This window comes from Rhincodon typus, chromosome 8 (assembly GCF_021869965.1).
Source record: "Rhincodon typus isolate 14 chromosome 8, sRhiTyp1.1, whole genome shotgun sequence".
NCBI lineage: Eukaryota > Metazoa > Chordata > Chondrichthyes > Orectolobiformes > Rhincodontidae > Rhincodon > Rhincodon typus.
The window spans coordinates 43,796,750-43,814,565 of NC_063339.1; the positions used below are offsets into that span (position 1 = coordinate 43,796,750).

The 17,816-nt window shown below is 39.8% G+C and overlaps 2 protein-coding genes across 2 annotated transcripts in view; one reads left to right on the forward strand and one right to left on the reverse strand.

Annotated features, from left to right (window-relative positions):
* Window positions 1-10,886, reverse strand: part of LOC109922526 (protein Smaug homolog 1-like) — a 34,870-nt gene extending 23,984 nt beyond the window's left edge. Inside the window, exons 1-2 of the mRNA XM_048600308.1 lie at window positions 10,794-10,886; window positions 3,650-3,953 (exon numbers count right to left, since the gene is read on the reverse strand). Coding sequence (XP_048456265.1) covers window positions 3,650-3,902 — 253 coding nt within the window. The 5' untranslated portion in view covers window positions 3,903-3,953; window positions 10,794-10,886. The remainder of the gene's footprint in view (window positions 1-3,649; window positions 3,954-10,793) is intronic.
* The window catches only part of LOC109916308 (WD repeat and HMG-box DNA-binding protein 1), a 242,083-nt gene that overhangs the window by 148,317 nt on the left and 75,950 nt on the right, over window positions 1-17,816 (forward strand). The gene's annotated exons all lie outside the window — the stretch shown is intronic.

Genomic DNA, 17,816 nt, shown 5'->3' on the forward strand with positions numbered 1-17,816 from the left:
GGTGTGGATAGTGAGAGTCTTTACATGGTCCACCCTGAGAAGTGGATTCCAGCAAGTATGTATTGTTAAAAGTACTACATGGATGTAAAGATTTTCCTGGATTTTCCTGGTGCTAAAAAACATGTAAAAGAATATTTTTGTTCAGACTATTTACACTTGGAGGGTATTTGAACTAATGTAAAAGGTAATACATGACGACAAAATCATATGAAGAAAACACATTAAAAATCGCAAGGAAATTTAAGAATGCTACAGTCTAGAACAGGTAATGGTATTGATGAAAGGAAACATTAGGCTAAATATTTAAAGAATCAGAAGATACAACAGAGAATGAAGATTCTAGCTATAAAGAGTCTAGAGAGTTGGATATATGAATCACCATCCTGCAGAAGGCGGAGGTAGGGGAGAGGTTTTAGTATACATATTACAGAATTAAACTTTTGGGGAAAATTCCCCAGACCACCCAAACTCTCCTAAACAATTGTATTGTTCACAACACTACACACATTATTCATTCCACCCACGAGGAACCAAATAAAATCCTAGGTCAAATCAAGCCAAAAAGAGGAAAGTACATCTCTGAATATCTTCAATTTATTTGAAACAACTAGCTGGTGGAATTTCTTGAAAGGATAAAAAAAAGGAAACTTTGTATAAGCTTCTGATATTTGTGACTACAAGTCAGAAAAGGCTTTTGCAAGTCTTTTTCTTCAGTTGGCAAAGCAGGATATCAACTTTCATACCTTCAACACATCAAATCTACCATACCTCAAATGCTGTTAATATTCTAAAGCTAAGGTAAAGTGACCACAGTCTTACCAGACCAGAGGGCTGCCCTCTCATTAGGGAAAGATGACTGGTGGAGGTTGTGGTTAAGGCAGCAAGTCCTTCATGGTAACATCAGCCAGTGCTGGAATTGAACCCACTCTGGTTCACTCTACATTGCAAACCAGCTGACCAGCCAACTGAGCGAGCTGAATGCTCATCCCAAACCAGCAGTCATTATCAACTCAATGAGATGTTTCAATTAGGGGTCTGACTGAGAACCTTTAAGTCTCAAAGTGGAAACTGGAATGGGAGCCATAATTTGACTTGACAGCAACCATATTAAGTGTTCTTCTAAGTCCATGCATTGCCTGACAAGTTGTGGGTTTATAAAGATTTCTGTGCTCATCCAGAAAAGTTACATCGACGCAGCATTTTTTGGGTCCGGAATTAAGAAGATTTGAAAGAAAGCCACAAGAACAAACTTGAATTTACATAGTATCTCTCGTGAACTCAATGCCATAAATTATTTTACAGCTGATTAAATGAGATTGAAGAGTAATCACAAGGAGTCATGAATTGCAATGAGAAAACTGATCAGCTAATCTGTACTAGTCAATTTAACCGAGGGGCTAAATATCAGACAGAACACCGACAGAATTCTGCTGCACTTTATCCTTGCTGACAGACCGGTCAGTTCAGGATCTCATTCAAAAAGCAGCACCTCCAAAATTGCAACACCAGTCTTCGAGTCAGAGAGTTGTACAGTATGGTAACAGACCTTTCGGTCCAACCAGTCCATGCCAACCGGATATCCTAAGTTAATCTAGTCCCATTTGCCAGCATTTGGCCCAGATCCCTCTAATCCCCTCCTATTCATGTATGCATCCAGGTGCCTTTTAAATGCGATTGTACCAGCCTCAACCACTTCCTCTGGCAGCTCATTCCATACACATTCCATGAAAACACTGCCCCTTAGGTCCCTTTTAAATCTTTCCCCTCTAGTTTTGGATTCACCTACCATTGACTATTCACCCTATCCATGCCCCTCATTATTCTATAAACCTTCATAAAGGTCACCCCTCAGCCTCCGACATTCCAGGGAAAATAGCCCCAGCTTCTTCGTATTGGTCAAACCCTCCAACCCTGGTAACATTCTTGTAAATCTTTTCTGAATCCTTTCAAACTTGACATCTTTCCTTTAGCAGAGAGACCAGAAATCAACGTCATGTTCCAAAAGAGGGCTAGCCAACGCCCTGTACATCCGCACTATGACATCCCAACTCCTATACTCAATGCACTGATGAATAAAGGTAAACGTACCAAATGCCTTATTCACTAGCCTGTCTACCTGCGACTGCACTTAAGGAACTATGAACCTGCACTCCAAGGTCTCTTTACTCAGCAACATTCCCCAGGACCCTATCATTAATTGTCTAAGTCCTAACTTGATCTGCCTTACCAAAATGCAACACATGACATTTATCTAAATTAAACTCCATCTGCCACTCCTTGGCCCATCAATCCATTAGATCAAGGTATCTTTACACTCTGGAGATGGAAAAACAGTATTGAAGAATCTAACATGCTGTAGAGATACTGTTCAAAACTTATTAAATATGAAATGTTATCAGATCAGTATTTTATGAAGTAACATTAATACAAAAGTAACATACTACAGATGCTGCAATTATGTAAAAGTGCCTGAAATGGAGCCTGAATGCATGACCTTCCAAGTCAAAGCCAAGAATGCTACCACTGAACCAGACTGAAAGATATCATGCCAATCCGGAGCTAGGTACATCATTACCACTAACAGTAATATTTCCCTGATGTTTTTTGAATCAATTAATTTCCTTTATTCTGTATTAGTTTTTCATGTTCACTCAGTGAAGTCACATTAGCTTGAGGCTAATTTAGAGACCTATAAGGCAAATTTAAACCTGCCAGGAACTGGCTAAGAGTGGCCAGTGTGATGATGCTGTGGCTTTAAGTGTATTTTGTACTTTTTTTGTTTTGAAGAGCGGTTTTAAGGCAGAGGCACTGAGCTGTCTAGTGAAGACCCATAAAATGGGCAGCTTGGAAGGCCTTGGGGTTTGTTTTAAAGTTGCAACAATAGAAGCAGCCTGGCTGGGTATGGCCAGCTCTCAGCCCAGAATTTCTATTTTTTTTTTTTTTTTTTAAAAAAAAGTTTTTAGGTTTAGCTTTAAGCAGTTGGAGTTCTGAAATAGTAGAAGCTATCTTTTCCTTTTCTTGATAACAGCTAGAAGCTGGGGTTTCTTTCTGTTGCTGGGTTACCTGAGAGACCAATCTATTATTCTGAATTTGCCTTTTTGACAAGTGGTGCATTGATGGAATGTTACTATATCAGAATAGTTAATAAGTAGTCGTTATTCTATCATTCTGTTAAGTTTTCTAATTGAGTTGTTATTCTAAGATTTTCATTCTTTTGTTGTATTTTAACTATAGTTTTTAAATAAACTGTGTTTTGCTTAACATCCAGTAGTTTGGCCAATCAAATTGCACCTAGAACACAGCACATTACATCTGCCTTTAAAAATAAGCAAAAAATTAAGGTCTAGGCTACCTTCTTAAAGTATTTTTAGGGATCTGACCTGATCCATAACACCAGTTATTTGGAAGAAGATTTGTACAGTTAGCAGAGAGCAATCTTTAACGCTGATGGTCTAGGATAAATGTGAAACTTTTGAGGCAGTATTGCTACTGGAATTTGCTAACAAAATTCTCAAAAAGTGTTAGCTCAAATGGCACCAAAATCCTAACGTGTTTTTATTTAGGATTCCAGTCAACCATTGTTGTTCCTTTATGACGCAAGTAAAAAATTTTAATGATAAATTAAGACATCTTCAAAAACAAGGCCTACCTTTGCCCATGACTCTTGTAAACTGTCCAGGCAGATCTCCTTCTGGAACAGGAGCACCTCCGGACTCACCCTCACACCCTGTAACATTTTGTTGCTGAATGCCCCCAGCAGCAGAATCCTTCACATCAGGTAGTCCACTTCCCAAGCTGCTCTCTGAACTCATTAAGGAGGATTGAGAGTCCAAGTCTTGGTTTTGTTCACCAGAGTTTTGAGTATGAGAGAAATTGTAAGCTTTGATAGGGGTAAGAATCATTTGGTGCAGCTCCTGGAGTGCATTACGCAGATTACTACCTTCAAGGACATCCTGTACAATAGAATGAAAAATATCAATACAGCATTCCAAGGTTGACAACTTATTGAAATATATAACACATTTGCATTATTGGAGAATATGCATGAAAAATATTCTTAAATGTGCATTTTATTTCACAAATACCTGTATAAAATTAAAAGTTTACATAAAGTGGGGCACGTCCAGCAGCAACAGAGCCCCTCACAATGTCCCTCACAATTATGGTCACTGATCACTCTAGCACACTGAGCAGAATAATTACTGGTGGCCAAGGATCAATGACCACCTCACTATAATGGTCAACACGCCTCTTTGTCCTCACCATATTGGTCATCTGCCACTGTGCTTCACTGATCCTCAGTGTAAGGTCACAGGCTCATCACTGATTCATTGACCCCTCACTGTAGCTAATTCATCATGAAATCTCCTTGTTGGGTCTGCAGTGACTCTCCAAAAAGCATCCCAGTCAGACCCATCCTATCCCTGTAATTTTGCCTTTACCGCGGCTAATCCACCTAGATTGCCCATCCCTGAACATTTCGGGGCAATTTAGCATGCAAATCCATGCTTGCCGTTTTTGGTCAGTGCATCGAGTATAGGAGTTGGGAGGTCATTGTGCGGCTGTATAGGACATTGGAACACTGCATGTAATTCTGGACTCCCTGCTATAGGAAAGGATGTTGCAAAACTTGAAAGGGTTCAGAAAAGGCTTACAAGGATGTAGCCAGGTTTGGGGGATTTCAGCTATAAAAGGAGAGGCTGAATAGGCTGGGACGTGACCTTATAGAGGTTTATCAAATCATGAGGAGCATGGATAGGGTGAATAGGCAAGGACTTTTCCCCGGGGTGGAGGAGTCCAATACTCGAGGGATATAAGCTTAAGGTGAGAGGGGAAAGATGTAAAAGGGTTCTAATGGGCAACTTTTCACGCAGAGGGTGATGAATGTATGGTGTGAGCTGCCAAAGAAACTGGTGGAGGCTAGTACAATTACAACATCTAAAAGGCACCTGAATGGATATATGAATAGGAAGGGTTTAGTGGAATATGGGTCAAATGCTGGCAAACGTGACCGAATTAATTTAGGATATCTGGTCAGCATGGACAAGTTGGACCGAATGGTCTGTTTCTGTGCTGTCTATCTCTATGACACCATTTGTTTTGACTTCATTATTCAATATATACTAAAGATATATCTAACAGTAAATAAGTAAAAGTATTTTCCAGTCCAGAGGGAAAAATTGAATGGGTCACTTGTCACATTGTAAGTTGAAGTGATTGTAAGACGGTTACCTTTTTCAATTACCTTCTTTATAATAATGAAGTAGTATTATCTGACCAGCTAAGTTTAAGTGTATTTGCTATATTTTGCAAGTTATCACCTATTATGATCAAACATAATTCCATCCTGCAATTGCTGGTTGAAACATGTTGTAGGGGTGGGGCACTAGATAGGACAACTGAGCTGCTAGTTTTTGGTTTCAGTATTTTAAAACTTGTATTTGCAAGTAAAGGCAGTTTCCATGAGCAGGCAAATTCAGAAACCTGCACTCGTATGTGTAATCTAAATGTGACAGATGACAGCATACCAGAGGCTGAGAAGTGTTGACGTCCAAATTCTGAAGACCCTCTTCAAAAAAAAAAACATGCATGATTGAGTGTGAACGAAACTCAACTTGGAGCTTCAGCAACAGGCAAGAACCCAAGACAAGGGAGTCTACCTATTCAACAACTCACCTACTTGCATAAACATCGAGCCTTGCATACTGTGACCGCAGCGTATACACTCTCTGATAACCATCACAATAACTTACCAAATCTCTTATTGCAACATCCCCTATTAATTCCTGTGATTTCTATCTAGAAAGACAAAAGCAGCACATGTACTAAAACACCATGAGATGAGTAATGATGTAGAATTAAAACAGGACAACACAACGAGTTCAATTAGGAACAACCAAAACAAAACAAATTGCTGGAGAAACTCTCAACAGATCTGGCAGCATCTGTGGAGAAAAAACAGTCAATCTTTTCAACAGAAACAACGTCCGTTCTGAGAAAGGGTCACCGGATCCGAAACGTTAGCTCTGCCAGACCTGCTGAGCTGTTCCAGCAACTTTGTTTTCGTTCCTGATTTATAGCATCCGCAGTTCTTTCAGTTTTTATTTAGTCAATCCTTCCTGTCTAGTGAACCCTCTCCAGACTACTGAAGTTCTGAAGAACAACTTGAAAAGTTGAAGGTGTTTTCTCTCTACAGATGCCAGACCTGCTCTGTTTTTCCAGCAATTTCTGATTTTGTTTGTTTCAGATCTGCAGAAAGACAACTCACGCATCCCTACAACCCCACTTGTTTCTCAATGTCCTGTAAATTTGCTCTTTCCAGTTAATTTTTTAAATGCTCTTTTGAAGGTTTTGATTGAATCTGTCTTTACCACACTCTCAAGCAGTGGATTATAATTCTTAACCAGTCACTGCATGGAATTGTCTTTCCTCATACCACCTTTGGATCTTTGAAGTCCTGTGGTTCTTGACCTTTGAGCCAATAGGAAATCTCTCCCATTTACCCAGTCTAGATTGTCTATTTTGATCCCCCTTTTTTCAAACCTTCTTTTGTCCAAAGGAAATAGCTCAGGTCCAGTATCTCCAATCTTTTGATATAATTGGAGTTCTTTATCCCGAGAACCATTTTCTGACTATTTCTTGCATCCTATACAGTGCCTTCACATTCTTGCTAAAATATCATACAAGGATCTGTACTCAGCAGAGACCAAATTAGTATTTTCTTCAGGTTTATTATAACTTCTATTGATTTTATAAGAATAAAAATCTGGGGAACAAAACAGGTTTCCACCACCAGGGTTAAACCAATTCACTAGTAATTGCTGTGGTTGTCTTTACATCCTTTATTGGACAAGGATGCAACATTTACAATTCTCCAGTTATCTGACACTACCTCCACACAAGGATGGACTCCCTCTCAGATTCAGACACATCCCATCTGATCCTGGTGACTTAACCAATTTAAGTACAGCTAGCCTTTCTAATAATACTTTATTATCAAATGATATCCATGATCTCAAATAGTATTGAAATCCTGATCCGGACCTTGCCATGTGCTTGGACAAGCTGTCCCAGCACAGTTACAACACTCGCATCTACCCGACAATGTGGAAAATTATCTGGGTCTGTCTTGACCAGAATAAACAGGACACATGCAACCCTGCCAATAACCACCCATCAGTTTACTGTCAAACAACAAAGTCACGGAAAGAGTCATTAATAGCGCTATCAAGAGCACTCGCTTAGCAATAGCTTGCTCACTGCTGCTCAGTTTGGGTTCTGCTAGGGTCACTCGTTGCAACCTTGATTCATAATGCACAAGAGTCAAACTCCACACGGGAGGGGAGAATGGTAGCCATTGACATCAAGGCCACATTAAACAGTGTGGCATCAAGAAACCCTATCTAAATGGGAATGAATCAGGGGCAAACTCTTCGCTGGCTAGAGTCATACCTAGCGCACAGGAAGATGGATGTGGTTGTTAGAGGTCAATCACCTCAGTTCCAATATGTCCCTACAGGAGTTCCTCAGGGTATGTCCTAGGCTTGACCATCTTCAGCCGTTTCATCAATGACCTTCCTTCTATGAGAAGGTCAGCAGTGGGGATGTTGGTAATGATTATACATTGTTAAGCACCATTGGCGACTGCTCAGATATTGAAGCAGTTCTTGTCCAAATGCAGCAAGGTTTGGACTAGGACTGATAAGTGGAAAATGATATTTGTACTTCACATGTGCCAGGCAATGACCGTCTACAGTAAGAGACAGAGACAATCTAACAATACCCCTCGATATTCAATAGCATTATCATAACTGAATTTCCCACTATCAACATCCTAGGGATTACCATTATCCAGATGTTAAACTGGACCGGCCATGTAAATATAGCAGCTACAACAGCAGGTTGCGGGCTCAGAAACCTGTATCAAGTAACTCACCTCTGTACTCCCCAAACCTGCCCACCATCTAGAAGTGATGTGAGGATTGTGATGGAGTAGAACCCAATTACTTCGATAAGTACAGCTCCAACAACACTCAAGAAACTTGACACTTTCCAAGACAAAGCCTGCTTGTCTGACAGCACACGGTCATATATTTAGTACCTCCACCTCCAATGCACAGTGGCAGCAGGGTGTACAACCTACAAAATGCACGGCAGAAATTCACCAAGATCCTTAGACAGCACTTTCCCAACAAATGACCCACTATCGTCTAGACGTACAAGGGGAGCAGATACATGGGGGCACCTTCACCTAAAGACCCCTCCAAGCTACTCACCATCCTGACTTTGAAATATTTGATTTAAATTTATTATTGTCACATGTACAGGTACAGTGAAAAGTTTGTTTTGCGTGCAGTACGGACAGATCATACCATACAAAACATCATCCGGTGATTGAACAGAGCGAGGAATACACAGTTGCAGAGAAGGCGCACAGAAAGTAAGATCAACATTAACATTAGATTTGAAATTTGAGAGGTCCATTCAGAAGTCTAATAACAGTGGGGAAGAAGCTGTTCTTGAAGCTATTGGTACATGTGTCTAAACTTTGGTATCTTCTGCCTGATGGAAGAGGTTTGAAGAGATTAGAACCAGGGTGGGAGGGGCTTTGACGATGTTGGCTGTATTTCCGAGGCAGCGAGAAGTGTAAATTGAGTCAATGGATGGAAGGCTGACTTGCGTGATGGACTCGACCGTGTTTACAACTTTCTGTAGATATTTGATGGTCCTGGGCAGAGCAGTTGCCATACCAAGCTGTGATGCATCCAGATAGAATGCTTTTTATGCTGCATTTGTAAGTGCTAGTGAGATTTGTTATGGATATTCTGAATTTCATTAGCCTTCTGAGGAAGAGAAGGTGTTGTTGTGCCTTCTTGACCGTCACATCAAGATGGATGGTCCAGGATAGATTGTTGCTGGTCAAGTTTCTAGGAATGACAAGCTCAACCACCTCCACCTCAGCTCCATTGATGTAGGTAGGGGCGTGCGCTTATCCTTGTCTTCTTGAAGTCGATGATCAGCTCTCTAGTTTTGCTGACATTGAGGGAGAGATTGTTATCTTTTCACCAAGCATTCCCTGTCTCCTCCATATTCTCTCTCATCATTGTTTGATACCTCGCCTACAACACTGCCAGTGTTGAAGATTGTCATGGAGGAGGTGCTGTTGCATATCTTCACTGATTGCAGTCTGTAGGTCAGGAAGTCGAGGATCCAGTTGCAGAGGGTGGAGCAGAGACCCAGGTCTCAGAGTTTGGAGATTAATTTGGTTGGGATTATAGTGTTGAAGGCGAGATGGAGTCAATAAGTAGAAGCCTAATGTAGGTAATCCTTATTATCCAGACGTTCCTGGGATGAGTGTAGAGCTAGGGAGATGATGTCCATGGACCTGTTTGCATCGGTAGGCAAATTTTAAGAGATTTGCAAATTGCAAATATACAGCTGTTCCTTCAGTGTCATGGGATCAAAATCTCAGATGTCCCTTCATAACAGCATTGTGGATACGCCTAATCCAAATAATTGTAACAGTTCAAGATGGCTGTTCATTACCATCTCAAGGGCAACTAGGCATGGTAATTAAATATGGCCAAGCCAGCAAAGCTCACATCCCACAAATGAACTAAAATGGGGACTACTGGGATCGATTTAGGAGAAACTCTCGTAATACTGGATCACCCAAGTATACAAATCAAATTGTTAAAAAGTAATAGACACAAAATGATGGCAAAGTGACCCTAAATCCTGTGGCTGTCTGGAGAAGAACTCTGAAATGTCACACTTGCAGGTGTCAAAGAAACAAACTTTAACCCAAGACACTGGCAATTTTTATTTTCAAAATTCTGTGTAATAACTTGAGGAACTCTGCCTGGGATCTGGTGGTAACAATATGTATTACCGACTGGCTTTATGAAAAAATTTTTAAAAAGTTCAGCCTTTAGACTTTTATAACTTGAATAAAAACTGATCAACATCTATTAATAACATTTACAGAAATTACCACTCTTAAACTAGTTTTGAAATTTGTCAGAACAATGTAACAGTTGAAAATATATTCAATGGAAAACATTCATCTTGATAGCCTGGTCACATTATCACTGAACTATTAATCCAGAGACCCAGATAAAGTCCTAGGAACCCAGGTTAAAATCGTACCATGACAAATTGTTCCACGTGACACAAAATGGTAAACTAGGTTGAAATATTGCATCTTAGTGGGACCGACTTTTTAATGCTTACAAATAAATATCAAATGGTCAATGTCATTATTGGTCAATACTATAATTGTGGAGCTAAATCAAAAGGCATAAATCTTTGACAAGTCTGGAATTAAGAGTCTGATGACAACCATGAAGCTGTTGATGATTGTTGGAAAAAACATCTGGGCTCACAAATATCCTTTAGGGGAGAAAACTGCTTTCCTACTGGGTCTGGCCTACATGTTACTTCAAACCCACAGCAATTTGGTTGACTCTTATCTGCCCTCTGGGGCAATTAGGGATGGGCAATAAATGCAGGTCTTGCCAAAGATACCCAAATCCCATAATGGATAAAGAGAAGATTGAAGAAAACTAAATTATTTGATCAAAGTATTCTTACACAACCTTGAAATCAATAATAAAATACAATTTGGGATGGGTAAAATAGAACGGAAGTGAAAATTTGTCCCATTAGATGAAAGTGTTTTTGGCCATATACACATACGCTATTGCAAAGACTAAACGTGGAAGGCTTCAGCACAGAGGCGATCTCTAAATTACACAGAGAACAACTGTCATATATAACTGCGCATTTCTTACCTTTTCCAATGATCTGAGCACATTCTGTCTCTCCTTCAGCTTTTGTATACTTAGGACAATTTTGTGTCTTGCACCTTTGGTAACATTCTGCAGACAGGACAACAAAAACAGGCCTCATATCTATTTCATAATGGCAATTTTAAAACATTTGATCATATAAATGACGTTCTCCCTGTCTAATAAAATATTACTTTTGTATTTAAGCTTAGATGTTGCATTAAAATTGTTTCGTGGGATACAAATAGTGGACTAGGTTGTAATGTTGTTTCTTAGTGGGACTAATCCTAATAGTTTCAAATATATAAAAAAGTCATCAGTCATTATTGGTCAATGTTGTAACTTTGAAGCTAAATCAAAAAGGCGTAAATCTTTGACAAGATGGTCTGTATTTAAATGACCCACCATCAATACAATGGAAAGGAGAAAGCAGGTGACAGACAATAAGAAAAATAAAGATTTCCTCAAATAACTATTGCAAGGAGGATAATGACCAACTATACCCAGAAAGTAAATGCAAAAGAGCCAATCTTGACTTATTTATTTGGATGTCTGTAGCTGCACAATTGGAGAATGGTACAGGAAATGCTGAGTAAATCTTAAAAAGATTTATTATACAGACTTCTAGAGATACTTTCTGAACTCCAACCCTTTGCTTTCTGAAATGGCCATATGCTTCACCATTAAAACATATTGACTTTCTTGGAGTTGCTGCCTTTATGCAGGATATTTGAAAATAAATCCCATTTACTTTAGTCTACCCTGTTCAACTGCAAGTAATATTAACAGCCAATTAATATTTATAGCATTACTAGTTAATTGTGATAAGAGTGGAATATCATTCCTTCACTGTTTCGATGCAGATTTTGAAAACAATCGATATAACATTTTAAAGTGTTCTGCAATTAAAATGAAGAAAGTCTTCTAATTTCACAAGCCTGGACCTCTATTAGTCTACATGACTGCAAAATAATCTTGGCCACAATAGACAAATAAAGCGAGAAAAAGACAAAATAGAAAAATCCACAACTATTGAAGACGTAGGTAGGAAGTAGAAAGATCACTGCATAGATAAATATAATACATTATTGCTGCAACGTGTACAAATTTAGTAACAGTCACTGATTGCAATTTAAATTTAAAAACAGTGCCAAGTTATTAAATGTCACACTGAATCAGAGATTGCCATTGTGAACATAAACATGTGAATTTTGCTAATCCAAAATCACAAATTTATAGAATTTCTCGCTTTCTTTGGTTTCAAAGTTGGTGGCTATACCTTCAGTTGCTTAGGGCATACGTTTTGAAATTTGTTCTACAAACATAAGAACATAAACATAAGAACATAAGAACTAGGAGCAGAAGTAGGCCATCTGGCCCTTCAAGCCTGCCCCGCCATTTAATAAGATTATGGCTAATCTTTTTGAGACTCAGTTCCACTTACCCGCCCACTCTCCATAACCCCTAATTGCTTTACTGTTCAAAAATTTATCTAGCCTTGCCTTAAAAACATTCAGCGAGGTAGCTTCAACCGCTTCACTGGGCAGGGAATTCCACAGATTCACAACCCTTTGGGTGAAGAAGTTCCTCCTGACCTCAGTCCTACATCTGCTTCCCTTTATTTTGAGGCGATGCCCTCCAGTCCTAGTTTCACCTGCTAGCGGAAACAACCTCCCTGCCTCCACCTTATCTATTCCCTTCATAATCTTACATGTTTCTATAAGATCTCCCCTCATTCTTCTGAATTCCAATGAGTATAATTCCAGTCTACTCAGTCTCTCCTCATAATCCAACCCTCTCAACTCTGGAATCAACCGAGTGAATCTCCTCTGCACCCCCTCCAGCGCTAGTATATCTCTTCTCAAGTAAGGAGACCAAAACTGCACACAGTACTCCAGGTGTGGCCACACCAGGACCCTATACAGCTGCAGCATGGCCTCCCTGTTTTTAAACTCCATCCCTCTAGCAATGGCAGACAAAATTCCATTTGCCTTTTTAATTACCGGCTGCACCTGCAATCCTACTTTTAGTGATCCATGCACAAGGACACCCAAGCCCCTCTGCACAGCAGCGTGCTGCAATTTTTTACCATTTAAAACCGAGTCCATTTTGCTGTTATTCCTACCAAAATGGATGACCTCACACTTATCAACATTGTACTCCAACTGCCAGACCTTTGCCCACTCACTTAGACTATCTATATCCCTCTGCAGACTTTCAGTGTCTTCTGCACACTTTGCTCTACCACTCACCTTAGTGTCATCTGCAAATTTTGACACACCACACTTAGTCCCCAACTCCAAATCATCTATGTAAATTGTAAACAATTGCGGTCCCAACACTGATCCCTGAAGCACACCACTGGACACTGACCGCCAACCAGAAAAACACCCATTGACCCCTACTCTTTGCTTTCTACTGGTCAAGCGATCCTCTATCCATGCCAATACATTACCTGTAATACCGTGCAACTTTATCTTATGTAGCAGCCTTTGGTGTGGCACCTTGTCAAATGCGTTCTGGAAATCCAGATACACCACATCCACAGGTTCCCCATTGTCCACCATGCAAGTAATGTCCTCAAAGAATTCCACCAAATTAGTTAAACATGACCTACCCTTCATGAACCCATGGTGGGTGTTCCCAATGGGACAATTTATATCCAGATATCTTGCTATTTCTTCCTTAATGATAGATTCAAGCATTTTCCCCACTACCGAAGTTAAGCTAACTGGCCTATAGTTACCTGCTTTTTGTCTACTTCCTTTTTTCAAACAGTGGTGTCATATTGGCTGTTTTCCAATCTACGGGAACCACCCCAGAGTCCAGTGAATTTTGCTAAATAATTACTAGTGCATTTGCTATTTCCCCCATCACCTCTTTTAGTACCCTGGGATGCATTTCATCAGGGCCAGGAGACTTGTCTACCTTTAGCCCCACTATCTTGCCCAGCACTGCCTCCTTAGTGATAATGATAGTTGCTAAGTCCTCACCTGTTATAACCTTCTGCCATTAGTTTTCGGCATGTTATTTGTCTCTTCCACTGTGAAGACCGACACGAAATAACCGTTTAATATCTCGGCTATTTCCTCATTCCCAGTTATTAAATTGGCCTTCTCATCCTCTAAAGGACCAATGTTTACCTTTGCCACTCTTTTACGATTTACATATTTATAGAAACTTTTGCTGCCTGTTTTTATATTCTGAGCTAGTTTACTCTCATAATCTATCTTACTTTTCTTTATAACTTTTTCTGTGGCTTTCTGTTGGCCTTTAAAGATTTCCCAGTCTATTAGTTTCCCACTACTCTTTGCTTTTTTGTATGTGTTTTTTTTTCAATCTGATACTTTTCTTTATTTCCTTAGACATCCATGGCTGGCTGTCTCTTTTCCTACAGTTCTTCCTTATCACTGGAGTATACTTCTGCTGAGCACTGTGAAAAATCGTTTTGAAAGTCCTCCACTGTTCCTCAATTGACCCACCATAAAGTTTTTGCTCCTATTCTACCTGAGCTAACTCCTCCCTCATTCCTTCATAGTCTCCTTTGTTTAAGCACAGAACATACGTACTGGATTTAACCTTCTCACACTCCATCCGTATTTTAAATTCGACCATACTGTGATCGCTCCTTCCGAGAGGATCCCTAACTGTGAGATCATTAATTATTCCTGTCTCATTACACAGGACTAGATCTAGGATAGCTTGCTGCCTCGTAGGTTCCATTACATATTGTTCAAGGAAATTATCGCGGATGCATTCTATGAACCCCTCCTCAAGGCTGCCATGACCGACCTGGTTTGACCAATCGATAATGTAGATTAAAATCCCCCATGATAATTGCTGTACCATTTTTACATGCATTAGCTATTTCTATGTTTATTGCCCACCCCACCACAATGTCATTATTTGGTGGCCTATAGACCACATCTATCAGTGACTTCTTCTCCCTGCTATTCCTAATTTCCACCCAAATGGATTCAACGTTTTGTTCAGTAGAACCTATATCATCTCTCACTACCGCCCTGATATCATCCTTAAAAATCGGAGCAACACCACCTCCTTTACCTTCCTGTCCAAACATCCTGGTGTCTAAATTTAACCGGCCACCCTTCTTTGCAGATCTCTTGAATACATTAGAGAGCGAGAGTTCAAAGGTTTTTGTTAAACTATCTCCACATAGCATATTGAACTTAACACCTGTTACTTCCTTTCCTTTAAAAGGTTTGTATTAAAACCTGTGTACACCTTTATCAGTCACATAGTTAAACATTCATTGACCTAGGAAGTAAATTCTTTTAAAAGCACTGTGTGGTCAACCAAGCGGCAGACAAAGAGAGAAGCCATTCTACCGTTCCTGAACTGACCATAACAAGTCCTCCAACCTGAGGAGTGACCATGTTGCCGGTGGACAACAGGATGATGTGCTGCCAAAGTTTAGAAGAAAGAGTAGAACAGAAAGTAGTCTCTCAGTTATGATAATTCGGTGATGTTTGAAACCTGCTAATCCATACTGTCATATTTGCTTGCTTCTGCTTAGGTTAACCTCCTTTTGTAATTTAGAAAACATGCAATATTCAACTTTCACAATTACATGTACAGAATGTAATAAGACATTTTGAAAAATATTCAGAATTATAACTTACTGCGTTTCAAAACTGCTGTAAAGAAACCTTTACTAAAATCTTATTTTTCCCTAAAGCAAGAGTATGATGGTTTCCATGTTTTGGGAGCTTGTAATATTTGGAGACCCCCTAACTGGAAATGAAGCTGACCTTCCAATTTCTAATAGGACTAAAACTGAAACCGAGATTGAAAACTTCTGGAAGACTAAAACTATGTATGCGGACACAACACCAGAGTTCAAATGATGATCCTGGTGATGCCATGTCGGCTGGCTATAGATGAGAGAGGCTATATCAAGAAGCCGAGAATAAGCAAGTATACAGCTTCTGCTACATCAAGATGGATTTCATAATCCAGAACATCATAAAGTTGAGGATGTTGTGCGGACAGATGGCATTTTTGGTGAAGACTGTTCCAATGCAATTTAGATTGGCTTTGCACTACTGTCAGCTGAATATCATGCTAAACACTAGGTGAAGAACTGAAAATTCTCCTTAAAGACATGCTGAGCTGACCGCCAATCTAATTCTTAAGATCTTTGTGATTCTTCCTGGGAAGAAGATGGTTTTATGAGGAATTGGGCCATTTTATGAGGAAATGAGCAGATTGGGGCCTATATTCATGGTGAATGAGAAGTGATTTTATTGAAACGTGTCAAATTCTGCCACATATGATAGACGTGAAAAGGAATCCTTACTCTGATTCTCATTTGTGTTTATAAAGGTCGTGTATTTGTTGGCACTCACACATGTATGCTATGTGCTGCGTAAAGGGGTGCAATATTGAAACTGGATTCAGCAGGAGGAAATGGGGATGTGCTCAAAGGCATCAAATGGCAGTATGGAGCGGGGTCATGAGCTTGTGGAAAGGAGGTGGAAGAGAGGAAAGTGAGAATTCAGGAAAAGGGTCATGGAGTGAGGATGCAGGAAAGGGGATTGAGGGAGAGAGAGGTTGATTAAGAGGGGAATCCCACACCATACACAGATGCACGCCTACTCCATTCTCATCCGCATCATTGCTGAACTCTGTTTCAATATTGTTCAACTTTTCAGTGCGTGCATGGTATGTATGTTGTCACTGGAATTTTGCCTTACAACATAACGGCAATAGACTTATACACATGCACATTTCCAGCTTATCACATGTCCAGTTGTGTGTCAGCAGACACTCCTTTGTAAAACAGTATTGTTAAGTCTCTTCATTAGCAAGCACTCAAGGTTGGGTCATTGAGCATATTGAAGTCTGAGTTACATGGCAAGGATGTTATGATGGTTGGCAAGAAACTGAAGTTAAGCCAACAATCAGATCTTGCTATCGCAGAACAGGCTTGGTGTTGGCAAATGGCCTACTCCTACTGCTATCTCATTCTACAAAAGTATCAGGATGAAGAGATCATTTTCAGATTCACAAACTACAATTTGCATGCCACAGAGATCAGTGCTGGAGCCTCAACTACTTACAATGTAGTATTGAGACTTGGATAAAGGATCACACTACCACAACTGCCCATTAACCCAACACAACACCATAAACACCCCAGCACTGACCCATTCCCCATATCAACCCCATTTCCTCAGTCCTGGCTATTCAACATTTTTTTTGGATTATCAGTATTCTCTATCATGGCATGAAGAGAAATCCTATAGAAAACTGTATCTCTATGTTTCATATTTAAATTCAGATTCTTTCACAAAAAAACTTTGCTGAATTCAAAATAGCTAAGAATGATCAGACAATTGTAGACCCAAAAGCTTCTGAACCTCCTACATTAAGTATACATTCCAGTTAAAGCTGACACAAAGGACTTGGAATTGAACTGTCTACTTCCAGCTCTGAACAAAAACCCATTACACTAACATTAATGGTAATACTTCTATCTCTTCACCTTGTAATGGACACTAATGTGAGGGGTAAAGCTTCAAACGTTAGTTTAGTGTCCTTCCAATCAGTCCACCAAGGTGGGCCCTCAGCAACAGAAATTCCTGTTTTCATCACATGACTGAAATCAGATCTTATTGAATAGTTTAAACATGCAATTCTGGGAGCCTAAGTCAGTTGCTGCTTGACCTCCAAAGGCAGAGCGGAACACCAGGCTGAGTTGCCAGTGCGGGTCCAAGGCAGACTATCTCCAAGCTGCTGGCAGGAAAGAAGCCAACACTTTACTTATAATATGGGAATCTACTGGACTGAGCACACTGAGAAATGTATCATTAGATAACGGTAACCAGGAAGTTGCAACTCATGAACTTGCTTTTTGAAAATAAATCAAAAATCTGAATGTATCAAACTTTGTAATTTGTAACCTACCTTCCTCTCCTGTTCAATTAACCTAAAGTTTCTGAATGCGTATGTATATGCATGCAGTGGTGAAACAATTTCACAATGGTTTTGAATGTTTTGTTA